At 36.0% G+C, this 26,080-nt stretch overlaps 1 protein-coding gene across 5 annotated transcripts in view; it reads left to right on the forward strand.

Annotated features, from left to right (window-relative positions):
• INVS (inversin) overlaps positions 1-26,080 on the forward strand; it is a 102,676-nt gene that overhangs the window by 12,003 nt on the left and 64,593 nt on the right. For 2 of the 5 annotated variants that reach the window (XM_072852878.1, XM_072852879.1), the window contains exon 3: positions 1,831-1,997. In XM_072852878.1, the coding sequence (XP_072708979.1) occupies positions 1,831-1,997 (167 nt within the window). Of the gene's footprint in view, positions 1-1,830; positions 1,998-2,500; positions 2,570-5,018; positions 5,769-26,080 lie in introns of those variants that run through there. The other 3 variants (XM_072852881.1, XM_072852882.1, XM_072852880.1) reach the window with 3 other exon arrangements.

Raw genomic sequence — 26,080 nt, forward strand, 5'->3', positions numbered from 1 at the left:
GAGAACTAGGATGTCATGCTTTAAATGAGGCTGTTGATAATATGGTGAAAATGTAAAATCTGTGGAAGGGAAGGCATCAATGTGGACAATGTTTTTTCTGTATGCTTTGTATTCTGATAGATCTGTGGAAGCCATGTAGGTGGAGGAGTGGTGATACACTTAAAAACCAAAGCAGAAAACAAGTCTTGGATTCAAATGAGATTAACAGATGACCATATAAAGCAAGCTTAAACACCAAAAAAACACTTAATGATTACATTTACAGGTCTAAATAAGAAGCTATAGTACTAACATTTTATTACTGTCCATCTGACTGGATGGTGGTATGTGTGACATGCTAAGGGAGATCAGAGTCTGAATTGACAGGAAACACATTAGTAATGAAGGTTACTTTCATGGGTTTTGGGTAAATGGCTATTGAGGATATGATCCTAAAACTAAATTGTTAGAAAACATTAATGGGCTGGCAACAGAAATTTTAGTGAACCCAGAACTGAACTAATTCTTGAGTTGCTCTTGACTGCTGTGTAGGACCTGAGTCAGTGTTACTAAGCAAGATTTTGTAACTCTTGACCAGAGTATACATGGATAAGCAGCAGCAGCCTGCTATAGTTGTGTACTCTAAAAATGGTCAAGGGCATTAAAATGAAAATGCTTGCTCAGAAGAATCTAAAGATTAGTCTAAAGAGTAAACTCCTTGCTTGCACTGTGAAGCAAATGCAAAAGCACTTAACAAAAGGAAGAGTTTAGGAAGGTCAAAGGGAAGTGAGCATGGCTAAACAGCAGTGTGAGGGTGGATATTAAAAGCAAGGTGTTCTTCAAAAAACGTAACCTGTGTCTGAGGAAGGTAGATGCAGGTCAGTAAAAGACTTTTTTTTTTTCTAAGGCATAATTTGCTAGAGGCATAAAAATTAACTATAAAACTAGTCGATTGTCAAGGTGAGGGGGGAATAAGAGAAGACAAGGCCATAGGTGAAAAACAAAAAAAATTTTTTGTAGCTGCATTCACATAAGAGCTTGGAAAGGTTCCTAAACTGTTTTTTACAGAGCAGAAAGAGTTTTCTCAGTGCAAATCACAATTTTTAAGCAAGAGAAGGTGTTACAGAATGACTCATGAGAACGACACGGTATTCACTCAACAGTTATAAAGGAGCTTGGCAATGAAGCGAGTGAGCAAAGGATTGCTCTAACTGGCAATATCCTGCTTAAAAGTGTTTTTTTGTGAGAAGCTTGGTTGGTGGGGAACGAATTTTAATCCTTGATATTCCCCTTGATTCACAGTTAATCTGCTTGACTCTTCTGCTAGATCAATCAATAGAAATTATAATTAAGACGACAATTACTGGATATGTAGATAAGTATAATATGCTGGGGTAAAGTGAATTGTGTTTGTAAAGGAGAAGCATGTCTCTGTTGGAGTTGTTTTGAAGCATCAACAAGCATGCAAACAAGGGAATATTTAAAAAGAAAAATTAATTTACCTGTTAAAATTCAGTGTTCCTTGAATAATTGTAGATGGTGTTTGTTACTGGTGGTAGGTGTATTTGTGGAACTAATGTTTTCCGAATGTACTTTTTTCTGTAAATATATTTTGATATGCCCTATAAATGTCAGTAAAAACAGGGTAAAAAGTAGTAACTTTGGGTTTATCTTATACTCCTTTATTTTGATCACTCCATTCATTTATTATAAGAAACTACTACTTTTAATTAAAAGTACCCTTTTAATAAAAAAGTACTACTCTTAGATACACATAGACTTAAATGTTTAATGTGGGTTTTTTTGGTTTTGTTTTGTTTTTTGTTTTTTGGTGTTTTTTTTTAATTTTAGGAAACTCTGAGCTGAAAGATAAAGAGGACCAGTTTGGAAGAACTCCACTTATGTACTGTGTATTGGCTGACAGGCTGGACTGTGCAGAGGCATTGCTGAAGGCTGGAGCTGATGTTAATAGAGCTGATCGTAGCCGAAGAACTGCTCTCCATCTTGCTGCACAAAAGGTAATTCTGTTAAAAATGCTCTGCCGTTGTATAAACTTGTGGCATTCACAATAGGTATAATGGAGATTTTCTTGTATTGAGTAAGCATATTATATCTTTACAGGCTTTCATTATTTTAGAGTCAAATAATGCTATGAGTTTTTTAAAAACTTGGCCCATCCCAAAGTAAATCTTTGGAGAGTTATTTTTTATTTTTTAATGTTTTTACTCAGTGTATTTGTAGCTGTCTGCAGAGACAGTATAATTCATTGCTGTTTTAAGAACTTGTACTTTCTAGGAAAAATAGTCCTTGTCTATTTTGGGATAGCCAGTTCTAAGTAAAGACTAAATTTTTTACATTCTGATATTCCTTAGGATGTTACTATTAATTTCAGTGGATATAAGGCCATGTACTGTTAACTATTAATGCTGTGTCTGAGAATTTCAAGGATATGGAATACCAAATCCGTTCCAGGACTAGGAGGGAAATCCATTACTGTCTGTTTTTCCTTCTACAATTTTAGTCTATATTGTCCAATTACATTGTCCCACTGAAGAGGTGCTAAAGGAAGTATTCAACAATGAAATAAAAGGTAATTTAAAGTGTAACTTCAGAGCTGCAGTGAATTTTGAGCATGTTTAGAGCTGGGGGAAGTGTCCACAGTTACAGGAGAATGAGCAAACTGCTGACAGGAGAAGAAAAAAAAATAGGTGGGTTGGCTAGCTAACCAAGAAGTTTGAGTTCATAAACACGAAAAAGACTCCACAGAGAAGATTAAAAACTCAAACTGAAAGGAACAATTTTTTATTTACTATTTTACCTTTTATAGTATGTTTAAAACTGTAACTGCTCAAAAGTTAAAGTTGTTTTGGCTATCTAAGTTGTGTTTTTTGGTACCAGTTTGAGTACCTGTCATGGTTTTTGTAGCAAACTGTTTCTATTTATAATAACTTGTCCCCTATTCATAATCATTCACATTGTTCAGATGTTTTATATACTTTTTAATATACTCTGCATTTTATTTTGTTTTATTTTAGTTAGGTTTACATAAAGGTAGCTATAGTATGGTCAAAGTATTCAGTAAGGAGGGATATATGCAATTGAATAGATAACCGTTTGGGAAGATTATAGGATGACATTGTTCAGTAACACTTGCATGGGAGTCCATAAGGACTGTGTGGTCTGTGTTACTGCATCCCTTATTGGGAATGAAGTGTTGATTTAAAATTTTAAATTTGCAAATTTCTTAGGTAAAAATGTTAACTATTTAAAAACTAGTGTGAATGCATTCTCGAAATGTGTACAGTAATGCACTACATTACTTGACTAGCATGGTAATTAGTTACAATAGGTTATAGTTGAGTTAAAATAGGCTAATTCATCTATTTGGTTACACACCACAACACCCTGATGAAATATTTCAGTCATCATCATAACCTTGTCTCTAGTGTACCAGGCTTAACTTCATATTTCTAAGTGACCCCCTTACTGTGGATATTGTTGTTTCAAAGATAGGTATTTCATAAACATAACAATGTCAGAGACTTAAAAAATTGCTGTAAGATACTATACTTGCCTGGTGTTCATACAGGCTTTAGATTTTATGACCTGATAGGCAAATGAACATTTTAATAATATTAAAAACTTAATTTTTAAAATTACATTTTCCCCAGGTTTTTAAAATACATTTTAGCTTAATAAACAATATAAATTTTTGTTTAAATCTTTGTATATATGTTCATATTGTGGATATTTGTATTGCAGCTGTTTAAGGCAAGAGATATTTTGCCTTGGCATAATACCCTTTAACTGCATGTCCTCTCCAGTTCCTTTATGTCATGCTGCAATCATGAAAGGGCAATTTGTACCATGTAATACTTGGACCATCTTAGATGTGTTTTCAGTTGACAGTGCAGCTGAAAAAAAGGTACTGCTCTACCTCATGCTGTTTTAGCAGAAGGTTTTATGCAGTCACCCATTTATTGTGTTATGTACTAGATAGATGTGATTCGCCCCATAGCCACATAAGTTCTTGTGCCATCATAGTGCTGGGGTGGCAAAAAGTGGTCAGGAGACAGCCCTTGCAGCTGCTTTGCATTTGACTGACTGTTTAGCTGTCCTGTAAAACTGCATTCTCTGCCTTCTGAGCAGTTACTATTGATGTCAGCTTACAAAATTAACATTTCATGGGTGTAAACTTTTGTCTTCAGTCTTTCCTTATTAACATTTTAAGATCTGCATTTCTGTCATGAATGCCTTCTGCAAAACATAGAAAATTAAAATTCAAAACAACTTCATGTTCCATACAGTTTTGGCTGTTTAAATAATGTTTTGCATTCTTCTTATTCCTCTCTGATACTTTTGGTTTATGTTCTCCTCTAACATAAGGGCTAATTTTTTTCCCCCCAAAGTAAAAAAAATTTTTCCTCAGTAACCAATACTAAAACTTGACTTTCAGACAGAAAAAGAAAAATGCTGGGAAATCACCTGTTTCCAAAGTTTTATTGTCAATGCTGGTTAATCATGAATCTACATACTTACCAGGGCCACTTTATAGTTTTTTGTGTTCAAGCTTGTGAGTCAGTCAGTCACTGTCCTGCACTTCTTCAAAACAGGTTTACATGACTTTCGAAACCTCCATTCATTTGTAGTCACAGAATGACAGTGCTTGGAGATTTCAGATTCCTAAATTGCACTTGAGTTGCATCCTAATTTTCATTTTCTTTGGAGACAGAAGTTAAGATTAATGCACAGACCTTACATGCAACCAGTGAAGAGGCAGGAAAGAGAAGACACTTTTCCACACATGGGTTCTCAACTAAAGCAGATGGATGTAAAATGCAGTTAGGTTTCCTGAGTAGGAAACTTCCTCTCTAGGTACTAGAATTACTTTTGCCATTTTTTGCTGTCTCTTGGGAGTGCTTTTGGGACTTTACTCATCAGATCGCAGCAGACATCCTGAGGGCTAGAGTTTGTTGCCAGAATATTTGAGTCTTTTTAGGTTATCATTCTACAGGCTTCCTTTATGTGTCCCTTTACAGGTGTTCCTCTGAAACAGTCGTGCAGTTGATTTGACAAAATATGGTCTCTGCTGTATTTGGGAGCCACGGAACTGTCTCAGAGGCAAAGAGTTTGTGAGAAGATACTCTTCTAATGCCAAACAGAAAGAATGATTTGGTCATCTTGGGCAGAAGGAAGCTGATTGTCTTCCTTCATGTGTTTAGATTCAAGATGGTGACTCTCCCATTAGTAATCCTGGTTATTGAAAGAAAGATTGGTTTCATTCTCTGCAGGATGCTTTTTGCCATTTGTATGTCAGAGACAGACATCGCAATACTTCTTTCCCTCAGTACCAGCTAAAACTACAGCCAATATAAGGTTCTTTTCTTTCTTTTCTCTCCAGCATCCAGTAACTGTGCTAAGGTATTGGTAGAAATGTCTGCTCACTTGAGATGAAGCCATTCCTGTTTTTCTGTCTGGAGACTTCCCTGAAGGACTAGCTAACTAAAAGGACTGCCAGTTCATGTCTTTCAGTCCTAGTAAAATAGTTTGCATGGTTTTTTTTATCCCTGTTATAGAACAAACATTCAGAAATGTGGCATACTCCTGAATTCAATCATAAGTCATGAGTATCAAGTAAAATGAATTAGGACTTTTAATTGCCTTTCTTCTCTAGGATGGATTTCTGGTTGGATAGGACTTAAATGAACAGCTGTAACATCATTCCATAAACAGTTACATTAACTAGCTTCTGACTATACCTGTGTGATTTACAAACCTGGCTATAACTGGTGAGTGTGTGTATACATATACGTACGTACATACCAGCTCTCTATTATATTTTATTTTTAACCTCCACCTTTCTGCAAGTTTTATACTTCCAGCTATTGTCTGCAGAAGAACAGACAACTTCTGCTTGCCATCGTGTTTGTTATTACCGTAGCATAAGGATTTTACTTAGTAAAAGCATTTCTTCCAGTCCTCCAAAATGCTAGCAATCACATCCAGTGATCAAAATTCAGATCCTCATTAGTTGATAATACAGAGATTCTTCATAAATTACAGGTAAACATTACAGAATTACCCATATAGTCACACAAAACTATATTATTTTTATAGTATTATAATAATTATAATATATTATTAATTATATAATAATATTAATATGAATGATAGTCTCACAGTACTTCCTTAACCCTTCATCTTTTCCTAATGGCATCTCTAACTCCTTTTTAAGTAGTTACTATATTATTCGCAGTTGTGTAGTTGATCTCCTCCTAGGTATTCTGGTGTACTCAAGTGCTTTTGCTTGTTGTCCCGCAAGTGTCCTAGAAGCCATCTTTCAGAACTCTGAGTTGTCAAAAATAGCTCTGTTTTGCTTTGGATATCAATAAACACTATCAAAATTTCTGCATGTGATATAAATGCTGTTCATAGTCTCTATCAAAAATATATCTGATAGCGTAGCTAGGAGGACTGACCCATGCTATTCCATGTTCTTTCAGTTTTAAGGGTTTCAACATAGGTAAAAAGTGAAGGTGATCTGATGATTTCAGTAACCCTGTCTAATGCATTTTTAATATCTAGGTCATCTTTAGCAATTAATGAGGAAACTGAGGTTTCAGAACTCAAAGTCGCTATGTTATCCTTGTCTTGCCATGCTTTGTGCAAATGGCTTTTGTCACTGGAGCATGTCTACCTGGACAATAGTTATCTGGAAAGATGTATTGGATTCTCAGCAAAGGGTTCTTGTAATCTCTCTATCTCGGCCTTCATTAATGTAACTCTGGAAGTAAGAGTTAGGATATTCCCTTACTTATTGGTCCACCTAGCCACCTTTCTTTGATAGCAGATTAAGTGTAAGTGTTCTCACACCTACCTTTGCAGAAAGTTCCTGAAGTTAGTAAGGTAGGGTCAGAAATTTCAGCTGTTAATAGTACTTGAAATAGCAATACTTTTTGAAAACAACTATGGTTATACATTGATACGATAACCTTTGCTGAGTGGTTGCTTAATGATAATAATTATGTTCTTAATGATAAGTCTTCCATCTGATGATAGACATCCTTTGTATTACAGCTTTTAAGCTTTACACATCTGTTGGTTGGGAAAAGATTCTTAGTATGAATAAGGAGCTAGAAAGTTAAACTCTTTGCTTGAATGTAACACATAGATCTTTTTCTCTTGATGGAAAATATTTAAATATACTACAATGCAATGTGAGACAACGGGGTGACAATAATCTCAAGTAATTGTAGAAATTTACATTGCAGACATCTAAATCTGAGCTAGTCATCTAGATCACTTTTAAAGTTAATACACTTTAGGGTGCAGTTCATTCACCGTAAAGATGAGTACCTTAGGACCCACTGACTAGCTAAGTCATCCTTGTAGGCATCTGACTGATACAGTTTTTGATGCTGATGTCTAAATTGTGACAAATTAATCTCACCCAAGGTATACATTTTTTAGCAAGTCATCTTTTTCGAATTTTCATGGACACAATCTTTTCTAGTATCTGTCTTTTCTTCGTCAGCCTTATGGTGGGAATGTTTCGGTCTTTGTAGGCAAAAGGCCGTGTAAATGAAGTAAGTTATCTGGTTTTTCTTCTTGGGTTTTCTTCAGTTCCACTATAAAGGTAGAATGTTTTGGTCTCTCTTGTTAAAATGGACAGATCTCCCAAACAATTTTGAAAGGGTGCACACCCTTTAAAAAAAAAAAAAAGAAAAGAAAAAAAAAGAAAAAAAGGAGAGATCAAGTCGACTTCAGAAAATTTAAATTAAAAAACAATCAAACAAAAAAGACCCCCAAAACCCAAACCCACCAGAAAATGATACAAATTATTGCAGGAGTGCACCTGTGAAGATTGCCATAGGAGCTTCAGAGGACAGTTGTGACTTCCTGAACATGGATGTAATTTACTGGGAGCTGAAACAGTGATTGCAACAGAAGTAAAATCGTTAACATAATTTGCCAGTGATTTCACACTGAGGAATTGTATTACTATATGGGTACAGATCGTTTAAGCTGGTAGAACTTAGATTATTGTGAAATAAACATGCTGTGGAGACAGATATGAGTGCTGGGGTTGCAGTTTAACTACAGATGTGCATTTTCACTTGTAAGCATTCTGGTAGCAATTTGCTTCTAGTCCTGAATTGCAACATGCTTAAACACCCACATGTGATACTTCTGAATGGAAATGTTTCTACATAGCCAAATTACCTGTATATGAATTTTTCATTTATCTTCCATTAAGTAATTCCAGTTTAATGTAAGGAAAAAAACAGGACTGCTTCTTTCAGAATTTCTCAAAGAGGATGCTCACTTATTAGGAGTCTCTTTACTCTGGGGAAGTAACAATCTCTATGAGTTCCCCAAGCACAGCCTTTTGTGTTAACAGGGATAGAAGAAAAAATTCAATGGTTTTGTTGTTGGATGCTAATAATATGCACTTAAAATAAACTATCAGGATACTTAACTGTCAGGAGGATATTAATTTTGGCTTCAGGAAGATTAATACCACCCCAGTGGGAAAATGTGGCTTTCATTATCTAGAAGCATTAAATATTCTGTAGGTTATATTAATTCTTTACTGACACAGTTATTGATAAAAAACAGTACATCCAGGATGCAGTTAGGAATTCTGTGTAAAGTAGGAGGGTATATTTTAATGATCTTTAATTGTAATTTTTCTTAAACTAGAAAAAATGGTTGTTCCTATATACTCACTAGTAACCATACAAGTAAAGAACGAAGTAAGAAAATACAGCCTGTGGCAAGGATAAGACATGGCAGAAAATTAGAAACAGAAGGTAGTCTTTAGTTCACTTATTTTATGAAAGCTTATTCCCAAGTCTTTTCTGATGAGTACAGTCAAGGTAGTCCAAGAGCCCCAAAACCAGAATGTTATTTCCCCTTTCTTGTCCAAGTAAAAGATGTTGGTATTAAAAGCTCCTAAATAAAACTTGCCTGGAAGCAAGCTTATATGTTTTTCCCTCACTACCTTTTTCGAGATGTATTTCCTGGAGCGATAGTCTCTCGAATCATTCATAAGGCATTATTTGAACTGCATAAAAGAGCACGTGCGCTTCTAACTTTCTTTCCCAATCTATATAATGAAAATAAATAATCACAGTGCCTTTCAGAGACGATGGTGGTCAGTTCATGTTCTTTTTTCTCTAGGCTGGTAACCTTTTGTGATGTTCCGTCTTAAGTGAGAGCTCATAATGAGTGATATTAATTCTGTGCCTATAGTAGGTTCATGAAGTATGAATGAGCTTTACATTCATTCTGTCATACTTTCATGTGAACATACAATATGACTAAATGTGAAGAATCTGAATAAAACAAGGTGCAAAACAGGAATGTTGGCCAATCAGCCAGAAGAGGTGATTTTTCTACATGCAGGACTACAATTTCCTCTGCGTTTAATTAAGCCACAGACAATAACTGTGATACAAATGTTTTCTTTATTTTCCCGAACAAAGGATTCTCTCTAGTGAATGCAGCCTGAAGATGCTCAAGGGTAGAAGGCACAGTTCCTTGTATGTGATTTGTATGTGTTGTATTACAGATAAGCTGATCTAGCTACCAAAGGGTTGGTCCTGCCCATGGCCTTCCCCTGACCCCTTTTCACAACTATGGAACTGCTCACTTCAGTGAGTTGACAGAAAATGAACTCCACAAAATAACAGTTCATTTTCTGCCTGTTTAGCACAAGTCCTCATGCTCCCACATGCTTTTCACTATTGGTTGTGCTGATGCTACTGTTGATCTGTGCTGGAAGCCTAATTGAAATGGTTAAAAATAACTACAGGAAAAGTTTAGGAAGAAAAAACTCACATTGTTACAGGGAACTGATTTACAATATGGTCCCCCAGAAAGCTGTGCTGTCACCACTGAGGAAGAATAATAAAGCAGCCAGAGACTGTGCAGGGCTGGAACATCCTAAACTAACCTTGACATAATGAAAAATATTCTTAAAACCTTAGATAAGAATTTAGCAGTGTTCCATTTGAGTTGAAGGGGTTTTTGTGTGATAAATAGCAGCTGTGGCTTTCTTTCAGGATCTTGTACGTGTCTCTCATCCTGCTGCAGACTGTTATTTAGATTTCATTAATACTTCCATTTGCCTCTGCATTAGCCTGTCTTGATTTAGTGATCAGTCAGCAAAATATTAAAGTATGGAATGATGATCTTGAAATCAAAGTATTGGTCTCCTCTTATGAAACTCGGCATTCTAATGTACCTCCAGGGCATCTTAAATTTCACTATTTCTCCACTGAAATGCGTGTGGTGGCTTGGAACATGTTCGTACACAAAAAATAATACAAGATTAGAAGCATCTTGTGGAGACCAGTGTTAGGTAAGCTCTTTTGCATGTAGCTGGAGAGAGAAATGATTGGTTTGAAAAGGTTCTGGGAAATCAAGCAACACTAGATATTATGAGAATGGTCAGAACACTGTCTTGTATATTCTTCAGAAATTCTGTATCTTCATTCATTAGCGCATCACAGATGTGAAGGAGAGCTTTCCAAGTCAATTACAGTAAACATTATAGAACAGCATAATTGAAACAGGAAGCTTGAGGAACAGTTTTGTTGGTATGGAGAGCTTGATTTGGGCGCTACTTTGCAGGATCAATATGTGATTCTTGTATTTTCAGGCAATACATTTTCAGGTTACACACTTTGTCATGCCTCGTAACAAGGCAAGAATATGCATGTTGTTGGTTGCTCGTTAAGTGTTAAGTCACTATAGCCATTTGGTATCCAGCAATCATCTGTCTCTACTGTCAAACTGTGGGTTAAAAATCCAGGCAGTTCTCTTGTCTGCAGAAGATAAAACCGTAGAAATACTGTTCTACAAGTCAGGTTTCAGTTGTACAGCAGATACTAAGGCATCTGAATTTGATTTCTCACTGGTTTTATGTTAATATGAAATCACATTTTAAGGCAAGGTTATGCAAAAATTTGTATGTCAAAGTAGCTCTTTTGACTTCCAGTTCAAGATCAGAATTTCAGAGTAGCTAAAGATCAGACTCTGTCTCTATACAGACTGCACTGATAAATATGGTATGAATGTCTATAGGCTATGGCACATGTAAAATTGACTTTCAAACTATTTTAGTAACTGTTCGTTACTAAACTTACTTATTCTAATAAAACATGTTTGAAAATATTGCTTGCAATTTGTGGCTACCTCCCTGAATATACCTATTTTCCAGCAGTCATTTTGAGCATCAAAGGAATTACAGCACGGCTAAACAAAAACCGCACTGTCCGTTATTGTCTTTGGGTAGGATTGGACTGTGAAAGAGAAGAAATAAAGCTGGCTGAGGCACTAAAATGCATCACACTATAAGTATCTGACGGGTTTGCTCTACAGCCGGCTGTAGACAGAGCACTTCTATCTGCTTCCACTCATAACAGCAAAATACTATTTTTCCCCATTTAGAATAGTAGAAGCAAAAGCCGAAGGTGGATGGGGGAGGTTCAAAGGGAGGGTTTGCAGTGCGAGCGCTTGTGGCATATTTAGACAAATAACTACATAGTAGAGTAAATTTAGTAGAGAAAGGGATGGAGAAGTGTAGTGCCTTCTCTTTTACATGCAGATGAAGTGGTGGTCTCCAGTTGCCTGGGGCAGTTGATATTTCAGACTGGCAGCCGTCATGGTAGCATCCATATTTTGAAGGATTTTGTTTTAATTGAGGGTTGCAAACCTAATTTAAAAGTAGAACAGAGAATAAATACATCTAAGTTTTTTGTGAAGAAGAATGGATTAGCTCTTGTTATGTGTAAAGGATGTCCAGATATGATTCTCAGGGAGGCACGTCTCCTGGAAGACAACTTGAAAAACATAGCGATATATAATTTCCGATTCTGACCTGTAATAGTGGAAAAGATTCACACTTACCAAGAATGGTGGTCATAAACCAAATACTATAAATAAGTCTTGCAAAAGAAAACTCAGGAATAATAATGGGGGAGACAACTCATCAGGTTAATAAGTCTAATAGTTATACAAAGACAGTTACAGATTTTGCTGATATGATTAGACATTAAGAATAGTGATTTTTCTTCACTGCTTGGCACCAGCTAGTCCCCTAGTATCACATTGGTTTTTTACCCATCCTAGTTAAAGATCTAAAAAAAAAAAAAAAAAAAAAGAAAAGCTCTAAAATAGTAAAAGGGGAAAAAAGCCCAAATGAGAATACTTTTTAATGAACGAGGTAAAACCAAATTGGGAGAACGATCTATATCCCTTTCCTCTGTAAAGAAAGCATGTGTTAAAAAGAATGAGAATCTGCTGAATAAGAACAGAGCGTAGCAGTGAATATAACCTAGGATAAGCAGGAGGTTTATAATATAAACAGCAGGGGCATTTTTCATGCTGGAAAACCTGAACAGCTCCCGAGCAGGCTGCGGGCTCAGCGCCGGCGTGAAGCTCCGGGTGTGTGAGGAGCTTGAAGGGGTTTGCCCGGCTCTCCCGCTGGGGAGGGTTGGGCCGGCCGCGCCGCTAGAGGTCTCCCTCGGCACGGGCGGGTGCTTCCGGCGGGCTGGCTGTGAGGAGAGCTCGGCCGCGGCGGTGTGGGGAGGGCGGCAGGGCCTTGGAGCCCGGCGGGCACGGGCATGTGTCAGCTGAAGGGTACGCAGCAGTGTTTGAAAGTTAAAGTCCTTGTCTCCTCTTTGCACTGGTTTGTTATATCCGGAGTACATTTTCCGGCAGCGTAGTAGTAGTTTTAGTCCTGGAAATACTACATGCAATTTCAACTTTTCGGTATTTTTACCAGTTCGCTTGAGTTTTGTGAGACCCAACTTACCTAAATGTCCTGTATGCTCATTTTTCCTAAGGGATTTTTGCTTAAGGGATCTGTTTGCCGAACTATTCATTCTAATACCTATGTTTTGTGATATTACTGTACTGAAATGCACATCCGTTAAGGAGTTTAATCATCTGCGTCTGATTGAAACGATTAATAAATACATGTTTGTCTGCAAGAGTATTTTGTAAACCTAAGACGTTAAAACAGTCTGAGGACAAATACTACATAATTGTATTACTTTTTTTTCTGAATAAATCTTTTTACAGTGTTTAGAATTTTTTTTTAAATAGCATTATGTTGCATTTGCACGTAGTTTTGTATATCTGTATGATCTAGATGTTACACAGTAACATTTTCCTCAGTTCAACTAGATTTTTCCAGAGTAGAATAGCAGATATTCATGTCTTGTGTCTTCTTTAGCTAAAGAAGCTTTTACTTTATTTAAGTTTTAATGTGATTTGATTTAATATTATTTTATTGTTAGTGAGCAATTTCAGAAGCGTAGGAATCACTTGCTGGAAAATGCATTCTTTTTGGCATAGTTGAGAAATCAGCTAATTAATTAAGGCAGGGCAGTATTAATTGCTTTTTAACTGTTTCAAGAACTTGTGTATTTTTACTCAGGTTATTCTTGTGATTGCATGGTCTTAACGATGTTCCCTTGGTTGTGGTGTTTTATTCTGGGTTTTTTAATGTTCGCTTCCTGCCGTTTGTTGCATTAAACAGTCTTAGTTCAGGGACTGTGCCTCTGATCTCGCTGTTAATGTTTTTGGATAGTACCACTGTAAAAATAATAAATGTTGTTGCTGCTTTTCAGTTTGCCTTAGAGTGATGTGACTTGTGAGGTCCTGTGTTAGTAGATACTGCATATTGTCCTAGAAACAGACTTTCTTTTTCTTAAGAAACAATTGAAGAAAATTTGTAATTATAAATTCAAATGTTGTATTCCTGGCTTATATCACTCCACTAAAAAGAAAGGAAAATTTTGTAGATATTAAATGGAATAACAACCGTAGCATCTCTCTGTCATGTAGCTTGGTATTGGGATTCCTTTTTTAAAGATGCAAATCCTTGCCTGATAAGAATGCTTTCCAGCTCAAGCTTGCTTTTGTGGGGTTAATTTTCCCGGAGTGTCTGCCTGGGCTTGAGAATAGCTCTGTACAAAGGGAGTCAGTACAGCCTAGTGGAGAGCAGAGTCATAAGCATTTGCATCTCTGGAATGTTTTTATTGACAAACGGTAGTCTGCTATTGACATTTGTGTCCCTTGATGATACTTCTATCCTAGCTTATCTTTGCTGGTCAAATGCCTTAATTGTTCTGGCCTTTAATTCAGTCAAAGTTGGAGCACGAGTGGAAGAGAAAAGAGAAGGAGCAGGTCTAACGGAGCATCAAGCTTGAGCTGTGAAGCTGCTGGCAACGATCAACCTGTCATAATGTTATGATTTGTTCATTTTTATACCATTTATTAGCCTTTACTTGTTGTGCCATTTGGCCTCCAGGGCAGATAAAGTGCTGTCTAATTTGGTAGGTTTGCTTCTGTCAGAGTGGCCTCGACAGAGAAGGTGTTAGCTGTAGTGACAAATAATCAATAGCTGTCCTTGTCATGAGGAACGTGAGTAGTTGGGCCTTTCATCTGGAGGATTAGAGGTCTAATTGGATTGAGAATAGGGAGGGTGGGCTGTTGGGTAACCCTGTCAGCTATGTTAAGCTGTCAAATGTCAGCCTTCCTGAAAGGAAGAAGGGATGGTTAGCTTTCAGAAACAAGGAAGAAGACATATGAAAGCTTTTTAAAAAGTAATAGATAGAAAAGTAGAATAGGCTAACATACACTTTAACCCCTTCTTGTTTAATTATATATCTCTCCAGTTAATGAGGATACGTGGTGTGCTCTCTCTCTCTCTCTCTCTCTCTCAAACGCGCACACACACAGAGACAGACAGAATTTGTGTGAAACAGATTTGGCAGTGATACCAAATCGGACTGGTTCTATGTCTTGAGAAAAAGCCAGTTAACTACTCAGATGGGGAATATAAATGTGAAAGATTATGACATAGGAGAGGAAAATACCACCAATGGAGGGAATCACTTAGCAGAAGCTATAAAAACGCTGAATATTTTGTTTTAATATTTTGTTTAAAGATTTTGCAGTCCAATAGTACCAATATGTTTTTTTGAGATATAAGCAGTTGTTTCAATGTTGCTGGAAGTAGAATAAGTACTATGATCCAGTCCTGCATTGGATGGTAACATTGTCAGTTGAATTTTGTGTGTATTTTCTTACAGTTGTTGCTTTTGATCCCGTGCTCTCTGCCTGTTTCTTGGAGAAAGATTTGAATTGTTCTGAAGAAGATACATCCAATGAAAGAGCCATTATGCTAGTAGAACAAATAATTTTTTTCAGATTAATATCTCAGAAGGTTTATGGTACTAATATTTTACCTTACCAGAATAAATAATAGGACTAGATTTTAAAGGAGGATTTGTCTGTTTATAAAATTACTAAAATAGTGGTTTCTTTCTTTATCATCTTTGTCACTCTTTTCAAAGCAAGTCTTGACTGTAACCATACCAGCATCTCCTTTCTCTATGTAACACACTTTTCCTGAGATCTATAGTACTTGGCCAAAGTTATCCTTCCTATAACTAGCCATCTCTTTACAAGGAGCTAGCATCCTTAACTGCTGATGACCTTGAAATAGCAGTTTTTAGTTCTCTAAGAGGAGAAAAAGCCCTTTATTTTGTATTGGCTAATTAAAAAAAGAAAATTTTATATTTTTCTTCTTTGTTATAAGCTTGTAGATTTTTTAAAAATCTCATAGACTTTTTTTTCTGGTTTTGATCATTTATTCTATACTAGTGGTTTTACTATTGGTGTTTCAGTTTGGATTGATTCCCCTGCCGCTCCCCTCTCTTCTACACCACTTATTGATGGCCATTTGGACTCATGACAGTGTATTTACTGATGGTCTGCCGTGAATGCTGGCAAACCCATCCTTAATCTCAGGTTTATCTTTGTAGGTTAGAACAATGCTTTGAGTATTTCAGAAGCAGAAATCTTGAACGTAATATCTGTTATCATGCTTCAATGGCTAATGTGTCAGAAATCATGGCTTTTTTCCCCTTTCAGATTGACTGCCATGCTCCCAAAGACCCATCTTTGTGTGAGAATCTGGATTCATGGGTCCTGAATCATTTTTGCTTTTGAAATTAGTTATCTGACAGGTATTGTACCTCTGTCATTTCTAGTCTAGGCTTTATCAGAACTAAACTTCTAACTTTTCTCATAATCTAGTTCTCTGCCTCATCTTTCCCTCTCTGTTCTGTTTCATTGGTTCCCCAACTCTTACTTTATGATCTTGGTATTTACTTTTGAGTCTGTATAATCTGATTTAATCACATTTAACCTTCTGGTGTAAGCTATAGGAAGACAGGTGAAGAATTGAGATAATTGCCTCTTCTTGCAGATTTAATTGTGGTGAAGATAGCTGACAGTGCTGAGCTGCAAGAGAAGTATTATGCTGCTGTGGCCATGTTGGCTCCAGTATCCACAATATCCGTGACACTGACCCAGTGTTTCTACACTCTGTTGTAGTCTGCTCTATAGAAGCACTGTGATAAAATGGGCTTTTTCCTGATAATAAAATAAGCCTTGGCCCATTTATTACTAGAAGATTTTTAAATTATGTTTTTAGCTTATTAAAAATCTGTCCATTCTTCTGAAAAATTACTTTTTTGTCAAGTTCCTGCTTTATTTTTATTAATTGTGATAAGAACTGTGTCATAATTCTATATCTTAATTTCTAGAGCTTTACCTAATACTTGCTGCCAAAATCCTTGCCCTTCTTTTTTTTTTTTTTCCCCCCAGACAATTTCCTTGCTGTGGCAATGATCTGTGGTTTCCCCATTTTCTCCCTTTCTTAGTCTTGCTAGAGCATCGCTATTGATGGTGTTTTCTTTCTCTTCTCCTCCAGCAATGCCACAGCTATTTTTATTAACCTAATTGACTTATTTTCATTGTACAAACTATTCTCTCTCATTTTCAAGCATGATGTAATTTCACGTCTCTGCATCTCTGCTCTGCTTCTTGCTCTGTTAACTCTCGTCCCTTCCACTGTTTGGCTTTATATCTTCTTTTACCATGTTTCCTGTGCTTGAAATAAGCTTTCATGATCCAGACTGCCAAAAAGGACATTGTCAGGCCCAAAACATATATTGTATTATCGTACTAGTGCCTCTGTTGAGCTGTCTTGATCTCAGGCATTTCAAATTTCATTAAAAATAATAAGAAATGTTTCCAGCTGCAGTGATTTTCTAAAAGATGTTGAAAATATGAATGAAGTGCAAGCCATGGTGGCAGAACATAGAGCAGCCCTGCTTGTGTTGTGTTTCCCAGTGAAAAGGAACTAATTCTGCATAGCATATGGAATGATATCTTAAATATCTGTACAGCCAGCTGGTAGAATTACTTTATTTTCATCTATCAAATTCATGGTCGTACTTTTGTGAGTAAAATTTAGAAGAGCATCTGGGCTGATGACTTGCTCATTGTTACTTTTTCAGATCTTTTCTAAGTCCTCTTCTGTAGCGATAATTTTTCAGGCTGATATCAATGAATAAAATAATTCATATTAGTTTATGAAGAAAGTCAGTTAAAAGAATGAGAAGGTAAAGTGATCCTGTCCTTAAAAAAACATCTTAAGTGACCACGAAAGGCTAAAAAACCCCAAACTGGTGCATAACTTACACTTAGATATTTTGTTGGGAAGATGGACTAGAACTGAACAGGATGCAGACATGCTTTAGGACAGTTAGGCAAAATTTTGCCCAGCAGAGGCAAGTACTTTGTGCAGGCATGAGCCATGCTTTTTCTACGGAACGTTACTACATGTTGCTCGATGTTTGGCTGTTTTAAGTTGACTTAATTATCCTGGTTTTCAACTGCTAGGTCTCTTTTACATACTGTTATCAAATGGCTCTCCCCTCTCTCTCATTTTGTTTTATTCAAAGGATGGGTGAAAATTTCTCTGGCATTTGAACTTGAAAATTAATGGTTGCATCTTAAAAATGCGATTCTTTCTAAACATGGTACTATACTTGGAGTGTCACGGTTTCTATCTGAATAGATTTAATTTTGTTTCACTTATTGCTGTTCCTTTAGTATGTTTAGCATTGTGGCATCCCTCAGTGCACAGGAGACTTGCCCAGCTCTTCTCCCAGGACATTGATGTCTGCTGCCAAGTCTGTATCTTAAAAAATAGCTTTACAGGCAAAGGCATCTCCCTGTTTGATGTCCTTTATACAACATCGTTCTTGCATTAATTGCCCCTCCGCAGCTGACCTCGTGACTGATTTTTAATGGTTACAAGAAGACATATTGTTGTTGGGACTGAGAAACCGCTTACTTGTTTGTGTCCAGATTTGGCACTGACAAATTAAAACAGGACTATCAGTAGTATTAGCTCATCAGTTTTGTTTAGTTCAGTTTTGTGAGCTGTTTGGTGATTTCTGTTTGAGTGAGGTGACTTTTTCCGGGTATTCTCTAGTAAAAAGTGAAGGTATTTGTTTTCACTAACTAGAAGTGTTTTTCTAATTTTAAGTGAATTAGTTTTTGTGTTAAATGTTTCCACATATGCTTCAATAAATGTAGTACCAACAATAGATCATTTTGAAACAGGACACCTTTCTGCTGAATTCTCCAGGAATCTTCTATCAGGTGTATGACACGTCCTTAATCTGATGCTCAGGCTTGTCATTTGAATCAATAGGATACTAGATAGGATGTCTTCAGCATGCAAGGCTATTGCTATAGAAGGTGTTTGAAAAATAAATTCAGATCTTATGGCCAGCCACAAACTCCAGGAGCACTAATTTTTCATTTGTCTCTCTTTTTGTCTGTAAACAGTTGGTTAAATTGTTGATTAAAGAGAATTAGGTGAATCACACTCAAGTCAAAATGGATATGTGTAAACTACGTAAGCAAATTCTATTGTTTCCTGGAAAGCAACAGCTGATGTCAGCATTTCATAAAACGCAAAATTAGTTTACCTTACCTATTAAAATTATGATTTTTTGGTCTCTTTGTAGAGCAACTTGAAACCCTTTTTTGTTACGCATTTTTTTATTAATGAAGAATGAGGAATTAATGAAGAATGCTACCAATTTTTATTAATGAGGAATTATTTCTACTGAAATATTAAGCGATTTATGTTATGAATATCATCTGTATATGTTGAGGCTTCTGATGGGAACATTTAAACATAAATATATATATGCATAGGATCTGTTTTTTCAATGTTCTGTTAGTATGATATATATTTGGGAAGACTTTAAGAAACACCAAGCTTGAATTATTATTTTAACTGCCTATAGTCTGAACAAAGAGAATTAAATCCAGTACTTTTATTACTGCTAGGATGTAGTTTGAATAGCTTACTAAGGCTTTGGTTTATTTACCACTACTGTAAGTAGATTCTGACTTCATTTTAAATCCCAAATGTCACTGTAGTGTCTATAGAAGCTATAAAATATTGCAGTGTATAAAAGTAGCCTCAAGTGTCTCAATAATTATTTAAAGTAAGGGTAAACCTACCTTCATTGCAGATTATTTTCATTATGGGTTGTCTTGTAATAGTTCCGGAAATTTCACTGTGGCTGGAGAACTTTTCTCATAAAATAGAATTTGGTATGTAGTTTTCTAATTACTTCCCACAGCAGTTTGTTATAGGACTTAAGATGTTTGAAATATATTTCAATCAATTAAAGGACATGGATTTATTTTCAGATAGAACAGCAGCTAAAATCATAACAAAAAATTCTGGGAAGATATGCTCAAAAATGTGAGTATATATGCCAAGTTTTCATTTTTCAAGTATTGCTGCTTCCAGGAGTCTGCAAGGACATTACATGCACAAGCCCTTAGAGGGGTGCAATTAAGAAGTACGAGGCAGTAGTGACACAGTACTGGTCAGAGCGATACTGAGTAGCAATGGCTACTCAGTTTGCTTCCAGAATGAAACAGTACTGCACAAAGTTAGGATAAAAAGTGAGGATTTCGACTGGACTGATGGCTGTCATTCAGACTTCTTTTTCAGGCAGAATTCTGTCATGGATAATACTGTTCTTTATAACATTTTTATTAGATTTTAAATAGAAATTTGGACATAGCATAGAAACATATCTAGAAGAACGGAAAATCATATGAAGTCTGTCTGAATGTAGGTTTGTCCTCTTAAAGTATGAGTTTATACAATTTTAAAATTTCTGTGTGTAAGCAGATTATGGAGGATTTTTTTTGTCTTGCTAAAATGGTTTTGAGCAACCATCCTAACTTGTCTTATGTTTCTGGAAGAGAGGTGGGAAGTTTAGGAGGCATTAGATAATGTATAACTAAGCAATAGGAGACTTGGACATCTGCAAAACATCAGTTATGTGAGGTATTCAGAGAATTACTAAAAATGGAAAGAACATTATAAATAAGGACATAAATCAAAAATTTACTAGGATTTGAGAAAAATGTGAATATATGAAAATGCCATTTTTATAAAGAAATATTGTTGTGGTTTAGCCCCAGCCGGCAACTAAGCACCACACAGCTGCTTGCTCACTCCCCCCTGGTGGGATGGGGGAGAGAATTGGAAGAGCAAAAGTAAGAAAACTTGAGGGTTGAGATAAAAACAGTTCAAGAGGGAAAGCAAAAGCCACGCACACAAGCAAAGCAAAACAAGGAATTCATTCACTGCTTCCCATGGGCAGGCAGGTGTTCAGCCATCTCCAGGAAAGCAGGGCTCCATCACGTGTAATGGTTACTTGGGAAGACAAACACCATCACTCCAAATGTCCCCCCTTCCTTCTTCTTCCCCAGCTTTATATACTGAGCATGATGTCATGTGGTATGGAATAGCCCTTTGGCCAGTTTGGATCAACTTTCCTGGCTGTGTCCCCTCCCAGCTTCTCCTGCACCTGGCAGAGCATGGGAACCTGAAAAGTCCTTGACTAGTGCAGCAACAACTAAAGCATCTCTGTATTATCATCAACACTGTTTTCAGCACAAATCCAAAACATAGCCCCATACCAGCCACTATAAAGAAAACCAACTCTATCCCAGCTGAAACCAGGACAGAGACCAGGACATATATTTCAGAGATATATTTTCTTAGTTTTTTAACACTACTCTTTGTTCAAGACTGTTCAACTTAAAGCCATTAGGATGAAGAAAATGCATGTAGTAAATATTTTCTAGTACTTGTATTTTTGAGGAGGAGGGGGTCAGTACTTGCTGCCAAATGTTTCAAATCACAGTATTTTTTGAAATACAATATTTTTTTAAAACTTAGTCTTTGATTCTTTATGAAGAGGTGGGCAGTGATCCTGTAAATACAGATGATGTGTCTCAGGTTTTCTCATAAATCCCCAGAGATTGTGTGTTGTGGGTACTTCTGCCTGAATAACTTCAAAAGAACACTACAGGAAAACAAGTTCTGTAACAGTAGAAGAGATCAACTGGAAATGAGAATGCTAATTGCATTTGCATCCTTGAAGTGTTTTTTACATGAAAGCCACTCATTTCTATAGGTAGACCATAAAATTTAGAGCTGAAGAGCCGAGAACACTACACAGAAACAGCATGTACAGAACATGGATAAATAAGGACAAAGGCTGTAAGATACAAACACCTATTTTCCTTCAACTTATGCTGGGAAACAGTTTTACCTTGGCTTTTACAGCACTGGTCAGTTGTCTTCTCTATTGTATTCTTTGACTGCATGCCAGTTGATAGTTCTGTCTATTCCTATGGAAACCAAGATATCAAAGCCAATCTTCCAAGAGGCTTTAGGGAGAAGTGCTCTAAGTTCAGACACCGCCATGGTTTCAGTCAAAATGTCTGATAGTCAGAACTGGCCTCAAGTCGTACTGATGTTCTTGGCTGATGTATTGCCCAAGATGCTTTGCCAGACAAATGAATACATTCAGCTTGGAAACTGGTAAATAAGGTGAATAAATTCAGCTGTCTGAGAGGTTCTCTCCAGTTGAGTGTTTTACTTTTGAGTCTAGGATGTTGCTAACAAAGTTGCTAAAAGGGTACTTTGTGAGATTAACCCAATGTCAAAATCAGTGATATTTTTGCCATGGTTGACTTGCAAGGATTAGCAAAACATTACATATTTAAATCCGCCAGTGGTTTGTTAGATGGAAGATATGGCATCATCCTTGTCCATGCAGAGGTAATAAATAGCTGACAGAATTTTTTTTCAAAGCTGTAGTTCAATGGATGACTGTTAAGTGTTATGTCTAAAACAATAATCCTAAAGAGTTTTTTTTACTTATTTTTCAGTTAAGTTTTTAATCAAGGAGTTAACTGATTAGTTTTGCTCAAATTAAAACTACCTAAACACTTGATTTCAAGTTTTCTTGAATTAAACTGGTCCAGCTGTGACTGAAGTTGTTCCAGAGCTCGAAGAAATACTGGTTTAACTCCCTATAATTAATACAATTTACATTATTATATTTTATCTGTCTGTTCAGAGAAGGGTTGTTTCCATTCACTCTGCAGCAGCTTTACTGAAGATGCTGTGGAAATCAAGTCTTCTGACTATCGTCTGCCAGCTGGGTAGAGAGTGCAGAGAACAGGAAGGAGTAGTTTCCCTACTACCTCTGCTGACTTTGTTTATAATGTAGTTAGTACAGACTACCACAGTGAGTAGACAGTATGCAGAAAAAATGAGCTAAGAATTATTATCTTCAGTGTCTAATTCTTGCCCAGTGTATCAACCATATGTCCCAAATGTTGAGGGGAGTATTTGAAAGGATTGAGAATTACCTTATAACTGTTATGTTTAATAGTAACACTTCAGAGTATTTGTTCTGTAGGATTTTGCAATCAGATTGATGAATATGATCACCTTACTTTAAATTTGTGAAATAATTTGATTTATTCACCCTCTGTTTTGGTGTGGTTTCATTCAACAGTGACAATATTTTTGCACCTGCTATGTTTTAATGAAGAATGATTAATCCAACTGTTAAGGTTTATGGATAAAATAGAATTTCCTTCCCTATTAATGCTTTACATATCAAAATCATATTTATTATGGCAAAGATGGGGAAAAAAGTTATTGGGAGCTTGTCTGTGATTCTAATTTTGTGTATTCTTGATATAGCATCTGAAATTTAAGATATATTACAATGTATTAACATTTAAACATATTCAGAATTTTATATAAACTTCATCATGAGCTTATTTGCTCAAATAACAATATTCTGTGTGCTGAACTTGTATGACAATACAGCACGTGATAACCAGAGAGACAGTCTGCTATTTTGATGGCTACTTCACTCATTTTAACTAGAAATTGAGGTTCTAAGTAGGTATATTGATTTTATTTAATTTTTTTCAGGAACTGTTAAAAAAAAATTATTGATATTCAAGGAGCGTAAGAACGGTGCGGTCATATACGTTTAAATGATAGCTCTTACAGGGCTTATAGCTGTTGTAACCAGGCAATATTAATTCCGTTTCAGTGTATTAGAAATCAAGAAGTTTCACTCTTTCATGCACAGATAATTTTTCAAAACACAAGTGTTGTTAATTTATAAATCTAAATAATTCTTATTTGCAATTTAATTAAGATATCTACTTGCTAGTCTTGATTTTAATAACTTTTCTTCTGAAGAATCCTTGTCAGATTTCTGGCAGTTAGCTGATAATATAAGCATATCAAAATGCTCCTTTTGATGTATGGTTTTCATTTGCTTTTGGAACAGTATTCTGTTCCTATATATATCAAATTAGAAGTATGATAGTCACAGCTTCTGTTTTTGTAAGTGCTTAGTTTGTTCCCTGAAAAGCTGCTAAAACTGGCAGGTGTTGATGACAGAAAGTCCTTCATATGCTCCATGTCATTCTAAGTTGTTTCTGAAGTTCTGAGAACATGCTTCTTCTCAAAGGGATACTAATAGATGAAACAACCTCTAAAGAAATCACATGCACAGCCCCTTTTCTTTCCAAAGTTATTAAAATTCTCGAGGTTTTGAAAATTTGTGACCAAGTTGTTCTGTGGTGTGAAGCATCCTCTCTTCAGCACCTACTCGCTGGAAAGAGAGTGAGTATGTATGTTTGTGTATATAGTAAGATTATCTTCCGTAAGATTGAGTAGGTCAAAGACAGCAGTTTCCACTCTGTGAACATAAGCGGGTTAAATTCACTTGCCATTTTTGTTTGAAAGGGAAGGCTCATGGATATGTTTAGCTTTTAGAGGCTTAGCTAGCAATTGAGGAGTTCGAGTTTTATGACTTTCACTGCTTCTTGAAAGCATCTGACAGCAAAGAGCTGTTCTCAACTTTGGCTGTAGCATCTGTGCTAATCTGTTGGCAAAGCGTACTAATGTAGTGCAAAGTGCCTGCTATATTCTGCTTGAGTTTTAAGTGAAAATCTAAATGACTTTCATGTTGTTCATATTTTACCCCAGTGAGTGTCTGAGTGCACAATACAATTGATTATTTGTCAATGTATAGATTTATACTGACTTTAGAAACTCACCTGTCACTATTAAAAAGTACAGACAATTTTGTGTTTCAGGCATGAGCAATGATTAAATCTTAACTCCAACTTTTAAGGAGTCCTGGGTTTGAAAGGTTTAATATCTAATCTGACTGCTGAGAAATCATAGCAATCTATTTCACTTTTTTGACTATCTTAGAATAAGAACTACTATATTTGGGAACTAGTATATCTCCTTTTCCAGACAATCCAAGAATGTGCTTGTCTGGAAAAGGAGATCAGTGGCCTGGTATGCTACATTTCCATGCACCTTTCCAGTTCTCGCTCTGCCCCAAACTGGGTCCAAACCAAAGAAACAGTGTACGTGAGTGAATATGTAGGTAATAACCTATGATACAATTTGTTTTCCTGCTCTCAAGCTGTTGTTATATATCCAGCTATAGTTTCTTAAATGCGATTTATGAATTTAAAAAGGAAAATTACAACATGAATAATAGTTAAAGACAGTAAAAGTATAACCACTGCCCATATTACGATTGGTGTAGTATTAGAAAATCAGACCTGTTTTATCTTTGCAATTAATTCGACTGTAATAATTTTGTGGTGTTCTGTTTCTGAAAGAGTAAAAGTAACTGAATTATATTCCTCTGAAGAGGAGTTATTGATTGATAAATAGTCTCTCTTTTCACAAAAGAAAACTGAGAAAATTGTGCTAAAACATCTTACATAAGTGCTGCTTAATAATGAATATGTTTCAAAAATAAAAATTTAATAAGCTAATAAATTATTAAATATGGTGGGATGTATAATTATCAGATCTCCGAAATCCCTACTGTCATGGATGGTGGACTTGCTGCACTGTTACTCCTTCTCTCTTGTCTTTGAACGTACCCATTTAAACAGGTCGACCTTCGCACTTCTGCTTTTGTGGGGACTTTTGTTTTACTACTTGCCTGCAGTCTTCTGTGCACTTGCTGACCAGGCTTAGTTACTGTAGTTCTCTCTGTCAGGGGCTGTGGTCAATGGTTGATGCCTGATTTTGATAAATGTCATCTTAATAGTACAGAAACAGCAAGGGACAAGATGCAAAAGAGTTTTAATCAATGAAACATTCTTTGGGAATCATAATGTTGCAGAATTTGGGGTATTCAATAACATTTTTGAATACTGTTTTAAATAGGAAGAAAAGTGTCTGAGAGAAGTAGCCTATTTGATCTCAGTAGCATGCAAGAATTTAAAATTAGTTTCTAAGTGATAAACATCTAAACATAAATAGAAAATTGGGTAAAATGTGCACCACACTGTCAGCAGTAGGTTCTTCAAGACTAACTGGATATCTTGCTAGCTGATTTTCTAAAAGTAAATTCAATAAATTGCCTTTTTAGGTCTGTACAAAAATATTTACTGTAGAGCACTACATGGATGGAAAATTGGATGGAAAATTGCAAGTTAAATGGGAAATTAGGACACAAAATGTGAGGGTATGGTAAAGAATTTGGTAATGAACTGAAAACAAATACAGTTGAAATATGAACTGTAAGATCAGAAGGAGTATATTAGAATTCCTCAACATTTGCACTTGAATCTAGTATTAGTCGATATTTTTCATTAACAAACATAGCATCACAAGTAGTATTTTTTCTAAGGATGCTTCAGAGTGACACAATATTAGGCCTTATTGCCAGTCAAAGACAAGATTGGAGTGTCTGGGATACCAGAAGTATGAGAATACTGGAAGTTATTGAAATGGTTGGAAATATGATAGTCCAAAATGCAA

Source organism: Ciconia boyciana, chromosome 2, assembly GCF_034638445.1.
Source record: "Ciconia boyciana chromosome 2, ASM3463844v1, whole genome shotgun sequence".
Taxonomy (NCBI): Eukaryota; Metazoa; Chordata; class Aves; order Ciconiiformes; family Ciconiidae; genus Ciconia; species Ciconia boyciana.